This window comes from Somniosus microcephalus, chromosome 1, assembly GCF_052327205.1.
Source record: "Somniosus microcephalus isolate GS21.2 chromosome 1, FLI_Smic_1.0, whole genome shotgun sequence".
Lineage (NCBI taxonomy): Eukaryota > Metazoa > Chordata > Chondrichthyes > Squaliformes > Somniosidae > Somniosus > Somniosus microcephalus.
This window is the reverse complement of record NC_140987.1, coordinates 188606929-188627449: the sequence shown is the minus strand read 5'-3', so window position 1 is coordinate 188627449 and position 20521 is coordinate 188606929. Positions and strand designations below refer to the sequence as shown.

General features: G+C 47.4%; 1 protein-coding gene across 1 annotated transcript in view; it reads right to left on the bottom strand.

The window, feature by feature from the left end:
• The window catches only part of LOC147124516 (carnitine O-palmitoyltransferase 2, mitochondrial-like), a 253228-nt gene that overhangs the window by 206630 nt on the left and 26077 nt on the right, over positions 1 to 20521 (bottom strand). The window contains exon 2 of the mRNA XM_085988559.1: positions 2466 to 2546. Coding sequence (XP_085844685.1) covers positions 2466 to 2546 — 81 coding nt within the window. The remainder of the gene's footprint in view (positions 1 to 2465; positions 2547 to 20521) is intronic.

The following is a 20521-nucleotide window of genomic DNA, read 5'->3' as shown; positions in this document are numbered from 1 at the left end:
CGCGTGTCACCTGCGCCAGTGCGCAGATCGATAGACTGCGGGCCCTCCACAATGACCTCTGCCACCCGGGGGTCACCAGGTTCTTCCACTTCATCAAGGCCCGCAACCTGCCTTACTCCATTGAGGAGGTCAGGACCATGACCAGGAACTGCCAAGTCTGCGCTGAGTGCAAACTGCACTTTTATAGACCAGACAGGGCTCACCTGATAAAAGCCACTCGCCCCTTCGAGCGCCTGAGCGTTGATTTTAAAGGGCCTCTCCCCTCCTCTGACCGCAATGTGTACTTCCTCAATATTATTGATGAGTACTCCCGTTTCCCGTTCGCCATCCCCTGCCCGGACATGACCAGTGCCACGGTCATTAAATGTCTGAACGACCTCTTCACCCTGTTCGGTTTCCCCAGCTATATCCATAGCGACCGGGGCTCATCGTTTATGAGCGACGAACTCCATCAGTACCTGCTAGCTAGGGGTATTGCCACAAGCAGGACCACCAGTTACAACCCCCGGGGGAACGGACAGGTGGAAAGAGAGAATGCGACAGTTTGGAAGGCCGCCGTGCTAGCCTTAAAGTCTAGGGGCCTTCCGACCTCCCGCTGGCAGGATGTGCTCCCCGATGCGCTCCACTCTATTCGGTCACTGCTCTGCACTGCCACTAACGCCACCCCTCATGAGAAAATGTTTGTCTTCCCAAGGAAGTCCACATCAGGGACATCGCTACCGCCATGGCTGACGTCCCCAGGGCCGGTCCTACTGAGAAGACACGTGAGGACCCATAAAACGGACCCCCTGGTCGAGAGGGTCGACCTCCTCCACGCCAACCCCCAGTATGCTTACATTGCGTACCCGGACGGGCGGGAGGACACAGTCTCCATAAGAGACCTCGCACCCTCGGGGGCTGCAGTAACCCACTACCCACTACCACCCCCCCCCCCACGATCCGATATCCAGCCCCAGCAGACGGCAGGCCTGGGCCCCGCGACCCGCTCGACATCTACGAGGACTACACACCAGTGCCCCAGCCTATGCGGGACTCAACGCCGGAAGCTTCACTACCCCTGCCGTCGCCACGTCGATCACAGCGGCAGACAAGACCTCCGGAGAGACTCCAATACACTAACTTTTAATACACTTCACCCCGCCGGACTCAATTTTAAACAAGGGGTGAATGTGGTAAACCACTGTTTGTATTCCACTGTGTACATGCCTGTACATGCCTCGGCTGACTCCTCCCATGAATCCAGGTATAAAGGTGACTGCTCCACAGCCCCTTTGTATTCTGGACCGGTCGACCACTCGAGGCACACCTTCATTCTCTTGTTAATAAAAGCCTGTTAATTACTCGCTTAATCTCAGTCTTTTGAGTTATTGATAGCGCATCAGTACTTTCGTTAGGAGTTCAAGCACTCCTACACCACCACTGTACCTTATGCAGATGGTTTTAGCAATCTGTCCACCAAAACCCCCAAATCCTTTTTGTGTGCTGCATCCTATAGACTAACACCATTTAGTTTATAGTTTCAATGTTTATTTTCCTTATCTAGTCTCATAATTTTGCACTTGTTGACATTGAACTTCATTTCACATCTCAGCCCTACTGAACTTTCTGATCTATGCAATCCCATTGTGCTTGATCAGCCTGCTCTTAATTGTTTGTAACAACCCCTCCCATTTACGAAGAATGTGTCTATAATTTAGGTGCATAAATAGAATAGAGAAAATTTTCTAAGCATGGCTTAGAATTTGATAATTTTAGAGGGAGGTGGTTAGGGGCTAGTTTGTATTGGACTTGTTCCAAGTAGGAACATAGGAATAGGAGTAGACCGTTCAGCCCCTTGAGCCTGCTCTGCCATTCAATTAGATCATGGTTGATCTGTATCGCAACTCCATTTACCCACCTTTGCTCCATAGCCCTTGTTACCCTTACCTAACAAAAATGTACCTATCTCAGTCTCAAAAGTTACAATGGTTCCAGCATCCACAGACTTTTGAGGGAGTAAAATCCAGATTTCTATTACCCTTTGTTTGAAAAAAAGCTTCCTGATTTCCCTCCTAAATGGCCGAGCTCTAATTTTAAGTTTGTGTCCTCTCGCTCTTGATTCCCCCATCAGAGGAAATGGTTTCTCTGTATTTATCCTCCTGAATCCTCTTAACATTTTAAACACCTCATTGAGATCACCCCTCAATCTGCTATACTCAAGGGAATACAAGCCAAGTTTATGCAACCTGTCCTCATAATTTAATCCTCTAAGATTGAAATTGTAAACTATGTAGTTGGGTATTTTGAAAATTAATATTTATACTGCCCTTCCTGACGTGCATGATCATTACATTTACATATAAGTAGGCTGTGACTTATATCTTATATAGTATCTGTTCATTCTCTGTCCCTTGATACATTTGGATCATTTCACTGTATTTTTAAGGTAATATACCTAAATTTTCATGTCCTATACCATCTCCTACCTGTAGTCGTCTTCTTCCAGTGGTGGCCTCTGAGCAGCCAAATAACGGTGAATGCTATCTTCAAGTTTAGGAATAGGCAACCTGAAAAAGGTAATGTTAACTTTTATTCTGTATTTGTATAACTTAATTTTTCATAAATTGTGATGCACCTTGGTTAAATCTATGTGGAATGTACAACAACAACAACTTTCATTTAAATAGTGCCTTTAATGTAGTAAAACATTCCAAGGCACGTCACAGGAGCGTATTCAGACAAAATTTGACACTGAGCTACATAAGGAGATATTAGGACAGATGACCAAAAGCTTGGTCAAAGAGGTTTTAAGGAGCATCTTAAAGGAGGAGAGAGAGGCAGAGAGGCAGAGAGGTTTAGGGAGGGAATTCCAGAGCTTAGAGCCTGGGCAGCTGAAGGCACAGCCGCCAATGGTGGAGCGATGAAAATTGGGGATGTGCAAGAGTTCTTAGAGGATTGAAGGTCTGGAGGAAGTTACGGAGATAGGGAGGGACAAAGCCGTGGAGGGATTTGAAAATGATGAGAATGATGAAATCTGTAGTGTCCGTGTGTTGATAAAGATACTGAAGACAGGAGTTGGTTCATAGGTATTTACTAAGCAAAGTCTGGGGGGGGTTTCTAAAGGATATACACAATACACAGGCTTATATAGCCCAAGTGGCAATTACCGGCATTACGCACACCTGGGGCTCTTAAAGGCACATACACCACAATTCCTCCCCTTTTAGCTAACCAGTACATCATATTTTAAGTAATTATTAATTACATGTTATATGCAAAATAATATACATTGCTGTAATTAATTAATTATAAGTTAGTCTCTCAGGAGGCTTCCTGACTCGGTCCGGATAACGCCTCGGGGGTGTAGTAGTTTCTGGTGGTGTAGTAGGTTCTTCTGGCAAGGCTGATTCGGCTTGAATGCCAGTGTCGGGTTCATCGGGTTCCAGTATCACCGGATCGGAGGTAGATATGGGTATCTCTACTTCATCGTTAGATGTATAGAGTGGTGGTGTAGGTTGTCCCTTTTCGGATGACTTTATGATTTGGTCAGCATGGTGCCTTATTATGCTTTCTCCGATGTCCACGGTATACATCAGTGGTCCTAGTCGTGTGCAGATAGTTCCAGGCTGCCATTTCTCGGTACGGTAGTCCCGGGCCAAAACTTGTTGACCTATCTGAAAGGTTCTAGTTGGCCTTTCATTCATGCCTTGAAACTGCCAGTTCTCCACGTCCCTTCTGATGTTGGGCTTGACCAAATCCAGCCGGCATGTTAGGTTTCTATTGAAGAACATCATGGCGGGAGTTTGGTTGGTAACCATATGTGTTGCATTCCTGTATGCGAATAAGAAGTTATCCACCTTGTGCTGAAGTTTTATGTCTTCATTACCCATGGCCTTTATGGCCTTCTTGAAGGTCTGGACAAACCTTTCAGCCAATCCATTGGTGGCGGGATGGTATGGGGCGGACGGGTAGTGCTTAACCCCATTGTTTTTTAAGAACTTTCTGAATTCTTCGGACACAAATTGCGGTCCATTATCAGAACATATCTGTTCCGGCAGCCCATTCCTGGCAATGGGTGTTGCCCACTCGCTCCAATCTATTTTGGATAATACGCCTGCCTTTTCCAAATTCTCCAGCTCTGCCTCGACTGCTGGACGAATTGCATATGGCACCGGTCTTGCCTTAAAAAACTTGGGAATTGCTGCATCTTCCACTTTTATTGAGGCAGTGATGCCTTTCAAGGTTCCTAGTTTCTCTTGAAATACTTCCTTGGCGTTGGCCAAGATGTCTTTCAATCGTTCAGGTATGACATCATCATCATTTTTTTCCTTACTGGTCACCGTCAGTGCCTGAATGGAGTGCCAGTCTAAACGTATTTTTCTGATCCATTCACGTCCCAACAGCGGTGGACCACCATCTTGTAGAACGTATAAATACAACTTCTGTATTTCCTTGCCGTTGTATACAACAGGCACCCTTATTTTTCCTTTGGGGTATACTTTCTGCCCCGTATATGTTTTCAAGATAATGGATGTATCTTTTAAAGGTATATGCGGAAATAGCCGCTCGTAATCCCGTCGATTTATGACGGTCAGAGCTGATCCTGTATCTAGCTCCATTTTAACTGGGGACCCTGCTATTGTGAGGGTAACCCAAATGGTCTGGTAATCTTCTTTGGCAATTACATTATGTAATTTGAGAGAGCTTAGTCTCTTGTTCCCGGAGTCGCTATCGCTCTTCTGGTCTTCGGAGCTACTGTCCGTCATCATTTGTACCTTTCTGTGCTTTTCCTTATTGATTCTTTTCCCGTTAGTGGATTTTTTATTTTCAGATCGGCACACACATGGAATGTGTCCCATCTTTCCACATCGTCTGCATGCTTTTTCCTTGAACCAGCAGTCCCTCTGGTCATGGGTGGATCTGCCGCAGCGATAACATCTCTCGAAACCCCGTGTCATTTCATGGGTGCCGAAGTCCTGTGGCCTTTGCTGTATATTTGCAGCTCCTATTGCACTGAAAGCCTTGTCCAGTGTTAAATCTTTTTCAGAAGATACCTTTTTTTGTGTTTCTACACTTAGGGGATCGCAGATGAATTTGTCTCGCAGAGAATCTGCCAGTCCTGCCTCGAATTGGCAGTGTAGGGTATCAACAATCTCCTCAAAATTCTTGTCCATCGGTTTGGCTGGAGTGATTAAGTTTCGTAACAGCTTGTATGTCTTTGCGCCCATTAGATCCAGAAGCACTGAAGCTTTTTCTTCATCTTCTATTCCATTTGCGGTGCAATATACCTCCACTCTTTCCACATATGTGGTCCAATCCTCTATCTTGTTATCAAAAACATCAATATTGCCAAAATTAGGCTCTGTTTCGCTATCAAAAGCATCAATATTGCCAGACTTAGGCATTTCAGAAAAGATATGGCGCTTTCCACGCTCTCTTTTTATTTTTATTTTCTGTAGCAAGATATGGCGCTTCCCGCGCTTTCCCGCCGCTGCTGCCAATAACAACGCTGTTTACTGCGGTTCCCGTTCTCTTTATGTTTTTTTTAATTTACTGTTGGAGACTCGTTCCCGCCGGAGGTCTGAACGCTGACCTGCTTGCCGCGCCGGCCGTCTCCCGAGTGCTCCCTCCCAGTCCGTTATTGCTTGCCTCCAATTTCGCTGCCTGTCTCAGCTGTAGAGCCCGCCGCTGGAGCCCCAGCCTGACGCCCAGGAAGGATTAGCGCAGTACCTGCCACCAGCTTGGCCAGCTGGTGAAACCACAGCTTCTCTCACTTCCTTGAGTCTTCTGGACGCCGGAGGAATCGATGTCCTTGAGGTGCAGCCGAATTGCCGGTAAGTCCGTTTCCACTTCGTCGCCACTGTAGTGTCCGTGTGTTGATAAAGACACTGAAGACAGGAGTTGGTTCATAGGTATTTACTAAGCAAAGTCTGGGGGGGGTTTCTAAAGGATATACACAATACACAGGCTTATATAGCCCAAGTGGCAATTACCGGCATTGCGCACACCTGGGGCTCTTAAAGGCACATACACCACAAAATCGAGGCGTTGCCGGACCGGGAGCCCATGTAGGTCAACGAGCATGGGGTGATGGGTGAATGGGACTTGCTGTGAGTTAGGATACGGGCAGCAGAGTTTATGGAGGGTGCAATTCAAAGCACTTTGCTGCAATTAATTCAACTGTGAAACATTGCCTCACAGATCATTGCACATAAACAAATCGAGAATCAATGCGCTGAACTCGGAGAACATTCTCTCTAACTGACTGTATATTGTTTTCAGAAATTGCTGATTTATTAAAATGAACTCCTCCCTCTTTTGAGCTAAGGAATCTAATCCTACGGCCCAGCAACAGTTCCAGCTGAATTAATCCTCATTCTTACACTATTTAGTTTGCCATGTTGAGGTCAGACTGAAGTCAGCTCCGAGTAGGTTTCTGACAGTACAAATTTGGATGCCAGCCAATATGAGCTGTAAGCAGACTGAACACAAAATCATTCTTCCCATATGCTGGGTATTTTTGTGGTGGAGGAGGAGCAGTGGGAGGTCCAGGAGCAGAGAGGGAACAGGAGACTTAAAAGTTTCAACAGCTGCACCACAATTGAGGTGGAACACTTGGTCCACAGAATCCTGCAGGGGCAGTCAACTATCTGCAACCCCCTAGCAGTAGCAGTAAAGATCATCATTGGCCTCAAATTATTTGTCAGTTGGACCTACTGGGCACGTACAGGACACCTCAGAAGTCTGCAACTTTGCCATGTACCATTCCTCCTTCTTCTTAGGCAGTCCCTCGGAACTGAGGATGACTTGCTTCCATACTAAAAATGAGCTTGCAGGTGACTGATGAGTCCAATGCGGGACCTACAGTCTCTGTCACAGGTGGGGCAGACGGTGGTTGAAGGGGTGGGTGGGTGGGGTGCTTGGGTTGACGTGCGCTCCTTCCGCTGTGTGCACTTGGCTTCCGCTTGCTCCCGGCGAAGAGACTCAAGGTGTTCAGCGTCTTCCTGGATGCTTCTCCATTCCACTGTACCATTCCATTAAAGAAGTAACTGAAGCTCTGTAACATCATGCATTTACTTCAGCAAGAAGCTGCAATGGAAACTGTAGTGTATGTGCTTTAAGTCAGAACTACTTTTTACAGCTCCTGTATACTGTAGTACCGGCAGTAACCACACCGGTATATAAGCTGTGCGCATGCCTCTGTACCCCAGTCTAGAGATTGCCATCCTCCAGTAAAGACCTGTTATTTGTTTATGTACAGCATCCGTGTAATTATTTATCCACTGAACCACGGATCTAACAGTGGCGACGAGTGTTGATGCGAATCTACCTGCAAAATTAAACCAAAAAAAAAAAAAAATAGTCGAGTCCAGGAACACGGGCGTCGACCGCGAGCAACCGCCCAGCAGCCAGGCAGAGATCCAACTTCACTGGGGAGGCTGTGGAGAGCCAGGCTTGGTTCCCCAGCCACAACGAGCAGTAAGAGACCGACGACAGGTCCAGAGCAGACCCTTCCCGAGCAGCGGCGGCTGGAGCCGACCGATGGCAGAGAGAGAGAGCCGGGCAGCGTCGACGGGGTAAGAAAAAGGGTGAAGAGAGCAGGGCACAGCCGGGGGCTGATCACCGAGCGGCGTCGAGGAAAAATACTGCAAAACCGAGAGAGAGAGGGTAAGAAACAGCCGGGTTCTAGACTGAGTGGTGTCGACAAATATCAAGAGAAGAACATGCAGAGCACAGCCAGGGATCACGGGCTGATCAGGGTCCGCGGGGCGAAGAAAGGGGAGATGCCATTGAGCCGCGGAGAAGCAGGGAGAGCGCGGGAGACGCCATTGAGCCGTGGAGAAGCAGGGAGAGCGCGGGAGACGCCATTTTGCGAAGCCGCAGCGGAGAAGACGGGCGAGCGCGGGAAGGATGGAAAGCACAGGAGACGCCATTTTGTGCCAGCGGAGAAGAAGGGGAAGCGCGGGAGGCGCCATTGGTGATAGTTAACGCATAACCAAGGATGCTGAAGAGTGGCAGTATCTCTATGTTTGACAATGAAGTCGAAGATTGGGCGACATATGTGGAATGTATTGAGGTGTACTGCAGGGTGAATGAAGTGCCAGATGCTAATAAAGCACTGGTTCTGTTAAATTCCATGGGTGCAAAAACTTATGGGTTACTGCGAAATCTAATAACCCCAGACAAGCCAGTAAACAAGAATTTTGAGAGCATAGTAGAAATCCTACAGGACCACTTAAACCCCACACCGCTGCTGATAGCAGAACGATTTAAGTTCCATAAAAGGAACCAACACAAAGACGAAAGCAATGCTGAGTACCTAACGGAACTGCGCAAGCTATCGAAATACTGCCAGTTTGGAGCGGGACTAGCAGACACGTTAAGGGACAAGTTTGTGTGTGGGCTACAAAGTGAAGGAACCCAAAAACGGCTTCTATCAGAAAAGGACCTTACGCTGGACAAAGCTTTCAGTATGGCAGTATCACACGAAGCAGCCGCAAGGGGTGCTGCAGAGATACAACGGAGACCGCAAGAATATGGCACCAACGAAATGACCTATGGAACAGGGAAGTGCTATCGCTGCGGCAGAACAACACATGACCAGAAAGATTGTTGGTTCAAGGACCAAGTGTGCAGACAGTGTGGGAAAGCAGGACACATAGCAAGAGTCTGCAGGTCTGGGAAGAAAACCAACAGTAAGAAATCTCCACAGGAGAAGCACAAAAAGGTACACCAGGTGATGGACAGTGGTTCAGACGAACAGAAAAGTGACACAGACTCCAGAAGCAAGGAACTGGGTTGTCTGAAACTACATAATGTAACCGAAATGGAGGATCACCAGACTATCTGGGTTACACTCAAGATAGACGGAGTCCAAGTGGAAATGGAATTGGACACAGGGTCAGCTCTAACAGTCATAAATCAAAGAGACTACAAGCGGCTATTTTCATACATGCCCTTGAAAGCTACAGAGGTTGCCTTGAAGACGTATACGGGGCAAAAAGTCTACCCCAAAGGAAAAATAAGGGTGAAAGTGACATATAAAGGTCAGGAAATACCTAAAATGGATATATATGTATTGCCAAATGGAGGACCACCACTGCTAGGACGTGAATGGATCCGGAAGATACATTTAGATTGGCATTCCATACAGGCACTGAAGGTGGAGGCCAAAAAGGATGACGACGTCACACCTGGACGACTGCCAAAAATGCTAACTGATGCAAAAGAAGTGTTCCAGGAGGGACTAGGAACACTAAAAGGAATAACAGCAACAATTAAAATAGAGGATAATGCAAGCCCAAAGTTTCTGAAGGCCAGACCAGTGCCTTATGCGATCAGACCAGCGGTTGAAGCAGAGCTGGAAGGGTTGGAACGTTCAGGAGTACTGTCCAAAGTGGACTGGAGCGAGTGGGCTACACCCATCATTCCTGTAATGAAGAGGTCATTGAGTAATACGCCTGGGGAACCAAAGAAGGTCCGCATCTGTGGGGATTTTAAGGTGACAGTGAACCCAGTCCTTCACACGGTGCTATATCCGCTTCCACGAATTGAGGATATTTTCGCCTCGCTATCTGGTGGTAAACGCTTCACAAAAATTGATCTAGCCCAGGCGTACTTGCAAATGGAGGTAGAAGAAGCTTCGAAACATTACCTTACGATCAACATCCATAAAGGTCTCTATCAATACAACCGGCTGGTGTTTGGAGTAGCCTCGGCTCCGGCTATCTGGCAAAGGGTGATGGATCAGGTCCTGCAAGGGATTCCAGGGACCCAGTGTTATTTGGACGACATCTTGGTCACGGGCGAAAATGACGGTGATCACCTCGCTAACTTGGAGAAGGTGCTCGCCAGATTAAAGGAATATGGGCTACGAGCTAATCGCCACAAGTGCGAGTTTTTCCAGAAACAGATCTTGTATTGCGGCCACGTCATCGATGAAGAGGGGTTACATAAGTCCCCTGACAAGATAGAGGCAGTAGTCAAGGCTCCAGCACCGGAAAATGTGTCACAACTGAGGTCGTTGCTCAGGCTGGTAAACTATTACCACAAGTTCTTACCAAATTTGTCTATGGTATTACACCCGCTGAACACCCTACTGCAAACAGGGGTACCATGGAAGTGGGATGACGAACGTAGACGAGCTTTCCAGAAGTGTAAAGAATTGATCACATCAAAAGAGGTGTTGGCCCATTTCAACCCAGCACTACCAATTCGTTTGGCATGTGATGCATCACCCTACGGCATTGGAGCTGTGCTGTCGCACAAATTCCCAGACGGTTTGGAGAGGCCAGTAGCCTTTGCGTCTCGGTCACTAACCTCAGCCGAGCGCAACTATGCCCAGATTGACAGGGAGGCCCTCAGCCTAGTATGGGGAGTAAAAAAATTCAACCACTATCTGCATGGACCGAAGTTCACCTTGCTGACTGACCACCAACCACTTGTCTCCATCTTTAATCCTAAGAAGGGCGTGCCAGTAATGACTGCAGAGCGGTTACAAAGATGGTCCCTGTTTCTAGGGGCGAATCAATATGAAATAGAATATAAAGGCACGAGACAGCATGGGAACGCTGATGGGCTATCGCGCCTGCCACTGCCTACTGTGGAGGAAGCACCAGCAGTGGACCCTATCGAGACATTTTATTCGTCGATAATTGAACGATTGCCAGTAACAAACGTGGATATAGAGAAGGAGACCCGCAATGATCCGACGCTGTCACGGGTATATGAATTGACGGTGAGGGGATGGCCAACACATGGCGACTCACTGTTGCTAGCATTCTCATCCAGAAGAGAACAGCTGTCGGTATGCTAGGGGACAGTGATGTGAGGATCCAGAGTGGTGATTCCACCCAAGTTAAGGGAGAGAATGCTAAATGAGCTACATGAAGGTCATCTGGGGGGAGTGAAAATGAAAAGCCTTGCTAGGGCTTATGTGTGGTGGCCGGGAATCGATCAACAAATCGAAGACCTAACTAAGAGCTGCTTAGGATGCCTGAAGGTCCAAAATGCACCACCACATGCCCCTCTACACCCATGGGAGTGGCCCTCCTCTCCATGGCAACAGGTGCATATTGATTTCGCTTGTCCATTCATGGACTCAATGTTCTTAATAGCAGTGGATGCTCATTCAAAGTGGCCTGAGGTGATAAAGATGTCTTCAACCACTACAGAGAAAACGATTGCAGTCCTACGGACCATATTTGCCAGAAACGGGTTGCCAGAGCAGGTCTGCTCTGATAATGGACCACAGTTTGTGTCCGATGAGTTCCAAAAATTCATGAAAAGGAATGGGGTAAGGCATTACACATCCGCCCTGTATCATCCAGCCACCAATGGATTGGCTGAGAGGTTCGTACAAACCTTTAAGAAGGCGATAAAGGCCATGTGCGACGAGGAAATTCCACTACAGCATAAGATGGACAATTTCTTATTAGCCTACCGAAACGCGACACATGCAGTTACCAACCAGACCCCGGCCATGATGTTCTTTAACCGAAGGTTGAGATCTCGTCTGGACTTGCTCAGACCAAATGTGCGAAGAAATGTTGAGGACAAACAATTCCAGCACATCAACGAGAAGCCGACAAGGAGCTTCAATGTAGGGCAACCAGTCTTGGCCCGGGACTATCGAACAGAGAAGTGGCAACCCGGAACAATATGTACAAGGCAGGGGCCATTAATATACACAGTGGATGTCGGGGAGAACATTGTGAGACGCTACATCGATCAGATCTTAGCATCACAGGAATGCGTCAACCCCATGTCTCGAGTACCTGGGGATGAACCCGACATACCGGTAGTATCTACTTCAGACCCAGTAGCAGTGGAACCCGATGAACTACCTGATGAAAGGGGGTCAGAATCGCCTCTGCACCAAGAACAAGAACCTCCGGAAAGGCGCTATCCCGAAAGGGTCAGGAAGCCGCCCCAAAGACTGAATCTATAAATGGACTTTTGTTATTGAATGTACATGTAAAAATGTAATTGCTATTTGAATATTAAGGGGGTATTATTAATCTAAAAAGGGAGGAATTGTAGTGTATGTGCTTTAAGTCAGAACTACTTTTTACAGCTCCTGTATACTGTAGTACCGGCAGTAACCACATCGGTATATAAGCTGTGCGCATGCCTCTGTACTCCAGTCTAGGGATTGCCCTCCTCCAGTAAAGACCTGTTATTTGTTTATGTACAGCATCCGTGTAATTATTTATCCACTGAACCACGGATCTAATAGAAACCTTTCACATGAAGATGCATCAGGTTCTTGTTGCCCACTTCTTACACTGAGCTCTGCAATTACAATTACCCAGATCACCTTCCAATGTAGTGTGCAATGAGGCAATGCACTCTTCAATATAATCCTGCTGCTGTAATAGCCTCTATTTGAAAGTAGGCTCACTGAGCTCTGCATCCCCCAAAAAACTTCAGTAGGGAAATGGAGACCTTAGTGGGCCTCTACCCGGAACCATCTACAAGATGCATTGCAGAAATTCACCAAGGCTACTTCAACTAACCCGCGACTTCTACCACCTAGAAGGACAAGGGTAACAGGGGCATGGGAACACCATCACCAGCAAGTTCTCCTCCAAGTAACACACCAGCCTGACTTGGAAATATATTGGCATTCCTTCATTGTTGCTGGGTCAAAATCCTGTACTCCCTCCCTAACAGCACTGTGGGAGTACCTTCACCGCGTGGACTGCAGCGGTTCAAGAAGGCGGCTCACCACCACCTTCTCAAGGGCAATTAGGGATGGGCAATAAATGCTGGCCTTGCCAGCGACGCCCACATCCCGTGAATGAATAAGAAAAAAGCTGGCCCCTCGTCAGCCAACACCACCACTGCTACCTGTCTCTCACCAGTGTTCAGTGCCTCATCCTGCACATCCTCACTCTCATCAGTATCAACATCTCCAGCAGCATATATATCTGTACTGGATCCATGCTTCAAATGGGGCTAGTGATGGTTGATGCTAAGTTAAACAGAAGATCATAAGAAATAGGAGCAGGAATAGGCCAATAGGGCCTTCGAGCCTGCTCCAACATTCAATAAGATCATGGCTGATCTTCTACCTCAGCTCCACTTTCCTGCACTATTCCCATATCCCTTGATTCCCTTAATATCCAAAAATCTATTGATCTCTGTCTTGAATATACTCAACTACTGAGCCTCCACAGCCCTCTGGGATAGAGAATTCTAAAGATTCACAACCCTCTGAGTGAAGAGGTTTCTTCTCCTCTCAGTCCTAAATGGCCGATCCCTTATTCTGAGACTATGACCCCTGGTTCTAGACTCCCCAGCCAGGTGAAACATCCTCCCTGCATCTACCCTGTCAAGCCCTGTAAGAATTTTATATGTTTCAATGAGATTACCTCTCATTCTTCTAAATTCTAGGGAATATAGGCTTAGTCTTCACAATCTCTCCTCATAGGACAATCCCCCCATCCCAGAATCAGTCTGGTGAACATTTGTTGCACTCCCTCTGTAACGTCCGTGTGTAATTGAGACACGGACTGCAGAAGTTGGTTATAACAGGTGTTTACTGAATGGGGACAAAACTGGAACTACTATACAAAGTTACTACACAGGCTTAAATACAGGGGTGGTCACTACTGGTACTGCAGTATACAGGGGCTGAAGAATATAGTTCCTTCTTCAAGGTACATACACTACAATTCCTCCCCTTTTAGCTAAACAGTACATAACATTCGATTAATAATTAAATAACATATTTACAATTACAGTTGCTATATACATTAGCTGAAGTTAATCAATTATAAATTCAGTCTTTGAGGAGGCTTCCTGATTCTGTCCGGATAACGTCTCTTTGGGGTATCAGGTTCTTCTGGCAAAGTTGATTCGGGATCAACGTCGTTGTTTGGTTCGTCTGCTTCCAATATCACCGATTCTGAGGTAGATGCAATTGGTACTTCGGTTTCATCACCAGGTGTATAGGATCGTGGTGTAGATTTGACGTTTTCCAGTGACTCTAGAATCTGGTCAGCATGGCGTCTTACAATGCTCTCTCCAACGTCCACGGTATACATTAGAGGTCCTTGCCGTGTGCAGATCGTTCCTGGCTGCCATTTCTCTGTGCGGTAGTCCCGGGCCAAAACTGGTTGACCTATCTTGAAACTCCTGGTTGGCCTTTCATTCATATTCTGAAATTGCCTGTTCTCCACATCTCTTCTGATGTTTGGCTTAACCAAATCCAAGCGGCATCTTAGTCTTCGACTGAAGAACATCATGGCTGGAGTTTGGTTGGTAACCGCATGTGTCGCATTCCGGTAGGCAAACAAGAAGTTATCCACCTTGTGTTGTAGGGGTATGTCTTCATTACACATTGCCTTGATAGCCTTCTTGAATGTTTGAACGAACCTCTCAGCCAATCCATTGGTGGCTGGATGATATGGGACGGATGTGTAATGCTTAACACCATTGTTCTTTAAGAACCTCCGGAACTCTTCAGACACAAACTGTGGTCCATTGTCGGAGCAAATCTGTTCAGGCAGCCCATTTCTGGCGAATATGGTTCGTAAGACTGTGATAGTTTTTTCTGTGGTAGTTGAGGACATTTTTATTACCTCTGGCCTCTTTGAATGTGTATCCACCGCAATTAAAAACATCGAGTCCATAAATGGACCAGCAAAATCAATGTGTACCCTTTGCCATGGAGATGAGGGCCACTCCCATGGATGTAGCGAGGCTTGTGGTGGGGCGTTTTGGACCTTCTGGCATCCTATACAGCTCTTGGTCATCTCTTCGATTTCTCTATCGATTCCCGGCCACCACACAAACGCTCTGGCTAAGTTCTTAATTTTTACCCCTCCCAGATGACCCTCATGAAGCTCATTGAGCACTCTATCCTTCAATTTGGGTGGAATTACTACTCTGGATCCACACATCAAGGTTCCTCGGCACACTGACAGCTGTTCTCTTCTCGGCGAGAATGCTGGCAACAGTGGTTCGCCATGTGCTGGCCATCCCTTCACCGTTAAATCATAGACCCTGGAGAGTGTCGGGTCATTTCGTGTTTCCTTTTCTATGTTTGCATTCGTCACAGGTAGACATTCAACTATGGTCGAGTGGAATATCTCCACAGGATCCACTGCAGGTGCTTCTTCCACCGTCGGCAACAGTAGGCGCGACAATCCATCAGCATTCCCATGCTGTTTAGTTCCTTTGTACTTGGTGTCATATTGGTGTGCCCCTAGGAAAAGGGACCACCTCTGTAGCCGTTGTGCTGTCATTATCGGGACGCCCTTCTTAGGGTTGAAAATGGAGACAAGAGGTTGATGATCAGTTAGTAGAGTAAATTTCTGTCCGTGCAGGTAGTGATTGAACTTCTTCACCCCCCACACCAGGCTGAGGGCCTCTCTGTCAATCTGGGCGTAGTTACGCTCGGCTGCAGTTAACGAGCGTGACGCAAAAGCTATCGGCCTCTCTGAACCATCAAGGGATTTATGTGACAGTACCGCTCCAACGCCGTAGGGAGACGCATCACACGCCAGTCTTATCGGTAGTGATGGGTTGTAGTGAGCCAATACTTCTCTTGAAGTGATCAGGCCTTTACACTTCTGAAAGGCCCACTTACATTCATCGCTCCATTTCCATGCTACTCCAGTTTGTAGCAGGGCGTTCAGTGGGTGCAGAATTGTGGACAAATTCGGCAAAAACTTATGCTAGTAATTCACCAATCGAGGAATGACCTCAGTTGCAACACATTTTCAGGCGCTGGAGCCTTAACTACCGCTTCAATTTTGTCAGGGGACTTATGTAACCCCTCTTCATCAATCACGTGGCCACAATATGATATTTGTTTCTTAAAAAACTCGCACTTGGGGCGATTGGCTCGTAGCCCATGTTCTCTTAGTCTAGTGAGCACCTGCACAGCCCTTCCCCTTCGCCTGGCACCTTCCCGTGCAAGCGGAGGAGGTGTAACACCTGCCCCTATACCTCCCCCCTCCCCACTGTCCAGGGCCCCAAACACCCCTTCCAGGTGAAACAGCGATTTACTTGTACTTCTCGCAATCTAGTATACTGTATTCGCTGCTCACGATGCGGTCTCCTCTACATTGGGGAGACCAAACGCAGATTGGGTGACCGCTTTGCGGAACACCTCCGTTCAGCCCGTAAGGGTGACCCCGAGCTTCCGGTCGCCTGTCATTTCAATTCACCGCTCCATTCCCACTCGGACCTCACCGTCCTTGGCCTCTTGTACTGTTCCACGGAAGCTCAACGTAAACTCGAGGAACAGCACCTCATCTTCCGATTAGGCACTCTGCAGCCTTCCGGTCTCAATATCGAGTTCAACAATTTCAGATCATAACCTCGGCCCCTATTTCATTTTTACTTATATTTTTCCACTCCTTTCCTCCCCCCCCCTTTCCTTTTGTTTCTCTCTCACACCTGGCAGCTATCTTTTGCCCTGCCAGTACACTTTACACCTAATCCCAGCCTATTACCATCTCGTCTAGCTTCTAATCTCTTTTACTTCTTTTGGTTCTTTTATTCTTTTGTCCGATCGCAGCCCTGCCTTCGATCTAGTTCCTTTTCTCTCCAGTTTTGAAGAAGGGTCAAACCCGAAACGTCAACTCAAATTTCTCTCCACGGATGTTGCCTGACCTGCTGAGTTTTTCCAGCATTTTCTGTTGTTATTTCGGATTTCCAACATCTGCAGTATTTTGCTATCGTACTAGTGTTTGGTTCACTGCCACACCTCTTCTAGGTTGGCAAGGTGTTCACTGTCATTTTCACCTGTCACTAGGATGTCGTCCAAGTAACACTGAGTCCCCGGAATCCCTTGCAGGACTTGTTCCATCGCTCTTTGCCATATAGCCGGAGCTGATGCAACTCCGAATACCAGTCGATTATACTGGTAAAGACCTTTGTGAGTGTTTATCGTGAGATATTTCCTAGAGGATTCTTCAACCTCCATCTGCAAATATGCTTGCGCTAGGTCAATTTTTGTAAAACATTTCCCTCCAGATAGTGAGGCGAAAATATCTTCTATCCTCGGAAGAGGATACTGTACTGTGTGAAGGACTGGGTTCACAGTCACCTTGAAGTCCCCACAGATGCGAACCTTCCTTGGCTCCTCAGACTTATTGTTTAACATTTTCTTCATGACAGGAACGATGGGTGTCGCCCACTCGCTCCAGTCTACCTTAGTTAACACGCCTGCATTCTCCAGATTCTCCAGCTCTGCCTCGACGGCTGGGCAAATTGCATACGGTACCGGTCTTGCTTTGAAAATCTTGGGAATTGCATTCTCTTCTATTTTTATCGAGGTGGTTACGCCTTTAAGAGTTCCCAGTTCTTGTTGAAATACCTCTTTAGCGTTAGCCAAGATTTTTGACAATCGTCCAGGTGTGACGTCGTCATCCTTTTTACCAGCCACAGTCAGTGCCTGAATGGAGTGCCAGACTAAACTTATCTTTCTGATCCATTCACGTCCCAATAACGGTGGTCCACCATCTTGCAGTATGTACAGATACAATTTCTGTATTTCCTTGCCGTTGTATTCGACAGGCACCCTTATTTTCCCTCTGGGGTATACTTTCTGCCCCGTATATGTCTTCAAGACAATGGATGTGTCTTTCAAGGGTATGTGTGAGAATAGCCGCTCATAGTCTCGTCGATTCATGACGGTAAGGGCTGATCCTGTATCCAATTCCATTTTGACTTGGGACCCTGCTATCATGAGGGCGACCCACATGGTTCGGTGATCCTCTTTTGTGATTACGTTGTGTAGTTTGAGACAGCTTAGTCTCTTGTTCCCGGATTCACTATCGCTCTTCTGGTCTTCGGAACTACTGTCCGTCATCTTTTGTACTTTCCTGTACTTTTCCTTAGTAGGCTTTTTGTTGTCGTTAGTCTTCTTCCCGGACCTGCAAACTCGTGCAATGTGTCCCATCTTTCCGCATTGCCTGCATATTTTGTCCTTGGACCAGCAGTCCTTCTGGTCATGGGTTGTTCTGCCGCAGCGATAACATTTTTCAAATCCCTGTGTCATTTCATGGGTGCCGTATTCCTGTGGCTTTTGCTGTATTTCCGCAGCTCCCCTTGCTGCTGCTTTGTACGATACTGCCACGCTGAAAGCCTTATCTAGCGTCAGCTCTTTCTCTGAGAGTAACCTCTTCTGGTTTCCTTCACTCAGGAGTCCACAGACAAATTTGTCCCGTAGGGTATCTGCCAGTCCTGCTCCGAACTGGCAGTGCTTTGATAGCTTGCGTAGTTCCGTAAGGTAATCAGCATTGCTCTCATCTTTATGCTGATTTCTCTTGTGGAATTTAAATCTTTCTGCTATCAGCAGCGGTGTAAGATTTAGGTGTTCCTGTAGGATATCAACAATTTCGTTAAAACTCTTCTCCATCGATTTGACTGGAGTGATCAGGTTCCGCAATAGACCGTACGTTCTTGCGCCCATTAAGTTTAGTAGTACCGATGCCTTTTTCTCATTGGCTACTTCATTTGCCTTGCAATATACTTCGACTCTTTCCACATACGTGGTCCAGTCTTCTATTGCATTATCGAAGGCAGTGATATTGCCAGTCTTCGGCATCTTGGAGATCTAAGATGGCGCCTCCCGCGCTTTGCCTTCTTCCCCGATTGAACAAAATGGCGCCTCCCCGCTGGATTAAGATGGTGCCTCCCGCGCTTTCTGCCTTTTTTGCTGCTGCCAGCGCTGTTGCTGGCGTTTTTATGCCTTGATGGCGATGCCCTATGGTCTTCGCGCACTTCCCCCCACGCTGCTGCCAACGCCGCTCTCCGCGGTCCCCGTGGCAAACTGCAGCTCCTCGCGGCTTTCTGCGCTTCTAATTCCTTTTATTTTAATTACTGTTCCCGTCGTCAGAGCAGACCCTATGGGACACTTTCCTCCCTCTTCTCGGGTCTGTATGCTGCCCGGCTTCGTAGCACCGGCCGCGCCCTGTGTGCTCCACCCTCTCTCTCTCCTCTTCCCGACAACGCTGCTCGGCCCCGTTGAAAAGCCACCCGATCGAGCTCTAGCCCGCCGCAGCCCAGGAAGGATCAGTGTACTACCTGCCACCAGCCCGATTAGCTGGAACACCATAGACTGGATAACCAAGCCCCGCTCTCGACAGCCTCTCCTGCAAATCTTCGAATTCGATGAATCAGAGGGCGGTTGCCCACGGTCGACGCCCGTTTCTTCTGTTTGTTTTTTTTTTCTTTTTGGATTTCTTCCTTCTGGCCTCAACCTCGAACAACTTCGCTTCAGGGATGGATCCCCGTGAGGTGGTGCAGAACTGTAGGTAAGTTCGGATCTGTTCGTCGCCAATGTAACGTCCGTGTGTAATTGAGACACGGACTGCAGAAGTTGGTTATAACAGGTGTTTACTGAATGGAGACAAAACTGGAACTACTGTACAAAGTTACTACACAGGCTTATATACAGGGGTGGTCACTACTGGTACTGCAGTATACAGGGGCTGCAGAATATAGTTCCTTCTTCAAGGTACATACACGACACCCTCCAAGGCAAGTATATCCTTCCTTAGGTAAGGAGACCAAAACTGTATGCAGTACTCCAGGTGTGGTCTCACCAAGGCCCTATATAATTGCAGTAAGACTTCTTTGCTTTTATACTCCAATCTTTTTGTAATAAAGGCTAATATACCATTTGCTTTCCTAATTGCTTGCTGTACCTGCAGGTTAACTTTCAGTGATTCGTATACAAGGGGCTCGATTTTGCCATTGGGGTCGGGCTGGGGCATGTCAGGTGGTTTTCGTGTCAGGACCCCGGCTCCGATGTGAAGTGGGAAAAAAGTGCGATTTTCCCCTAATTGGGCACTTGATTTCCAGCATGTGGGAACCCCTGGCCCAATTAGCCTTTCCATCCTGAAAGTCACCTCTGATGATGTCATCAGTGCTGCTGGATTTAAGGCCTGCTTCTTCTGGAGACTGGAAGTGCTTTGGACATTGTATGAAGGACTTCATTTACCGACCATGTCCACCAGCAAGCAAAAGTGTGCACCTCACTTTGATGAGCCCTCCCTCCAAGCTCTGGTGCAGGGAGCAAGATCTAATAAGGAGGTGCTCTTCCCTTCCTCAGGGAGAAAAAAACCACCACAACAGACTAAAGCTGTGTGGCTGCAAGTGGCCCAGGAGGTCAATGCCATCCCTATGTGCCGCAGAACCTGGCTGCAGTGCAGGAAGAGATTTCATGACCTTCTCCGCACAGGAAAAGTGAGTATGACTTTCTCATCACCCTCAATCTCATCCCCATCGCCTGTCCTCACCAGCACTCTGCTTTGCCAACCTCTTCCTCCACATCCCACTTGACACACTGACATCCCTGCACCCTTACCCATTCCCTCTCTCTCTATGGTCACATTCACTTAACTATTCAACCAGGCAGCCCTCACACTCTCTATCACTCTGATGCAATGACAACTTACAACACACAGGGAGGGCCCTTTGTCTCCTTCTAAGCATCTATGCTATGGATTCTCTACACTCACTCCTTCATTCTCACTCAAACTCCACTTGTGTCCCTCATTGCAGGAAAATAGAGCCC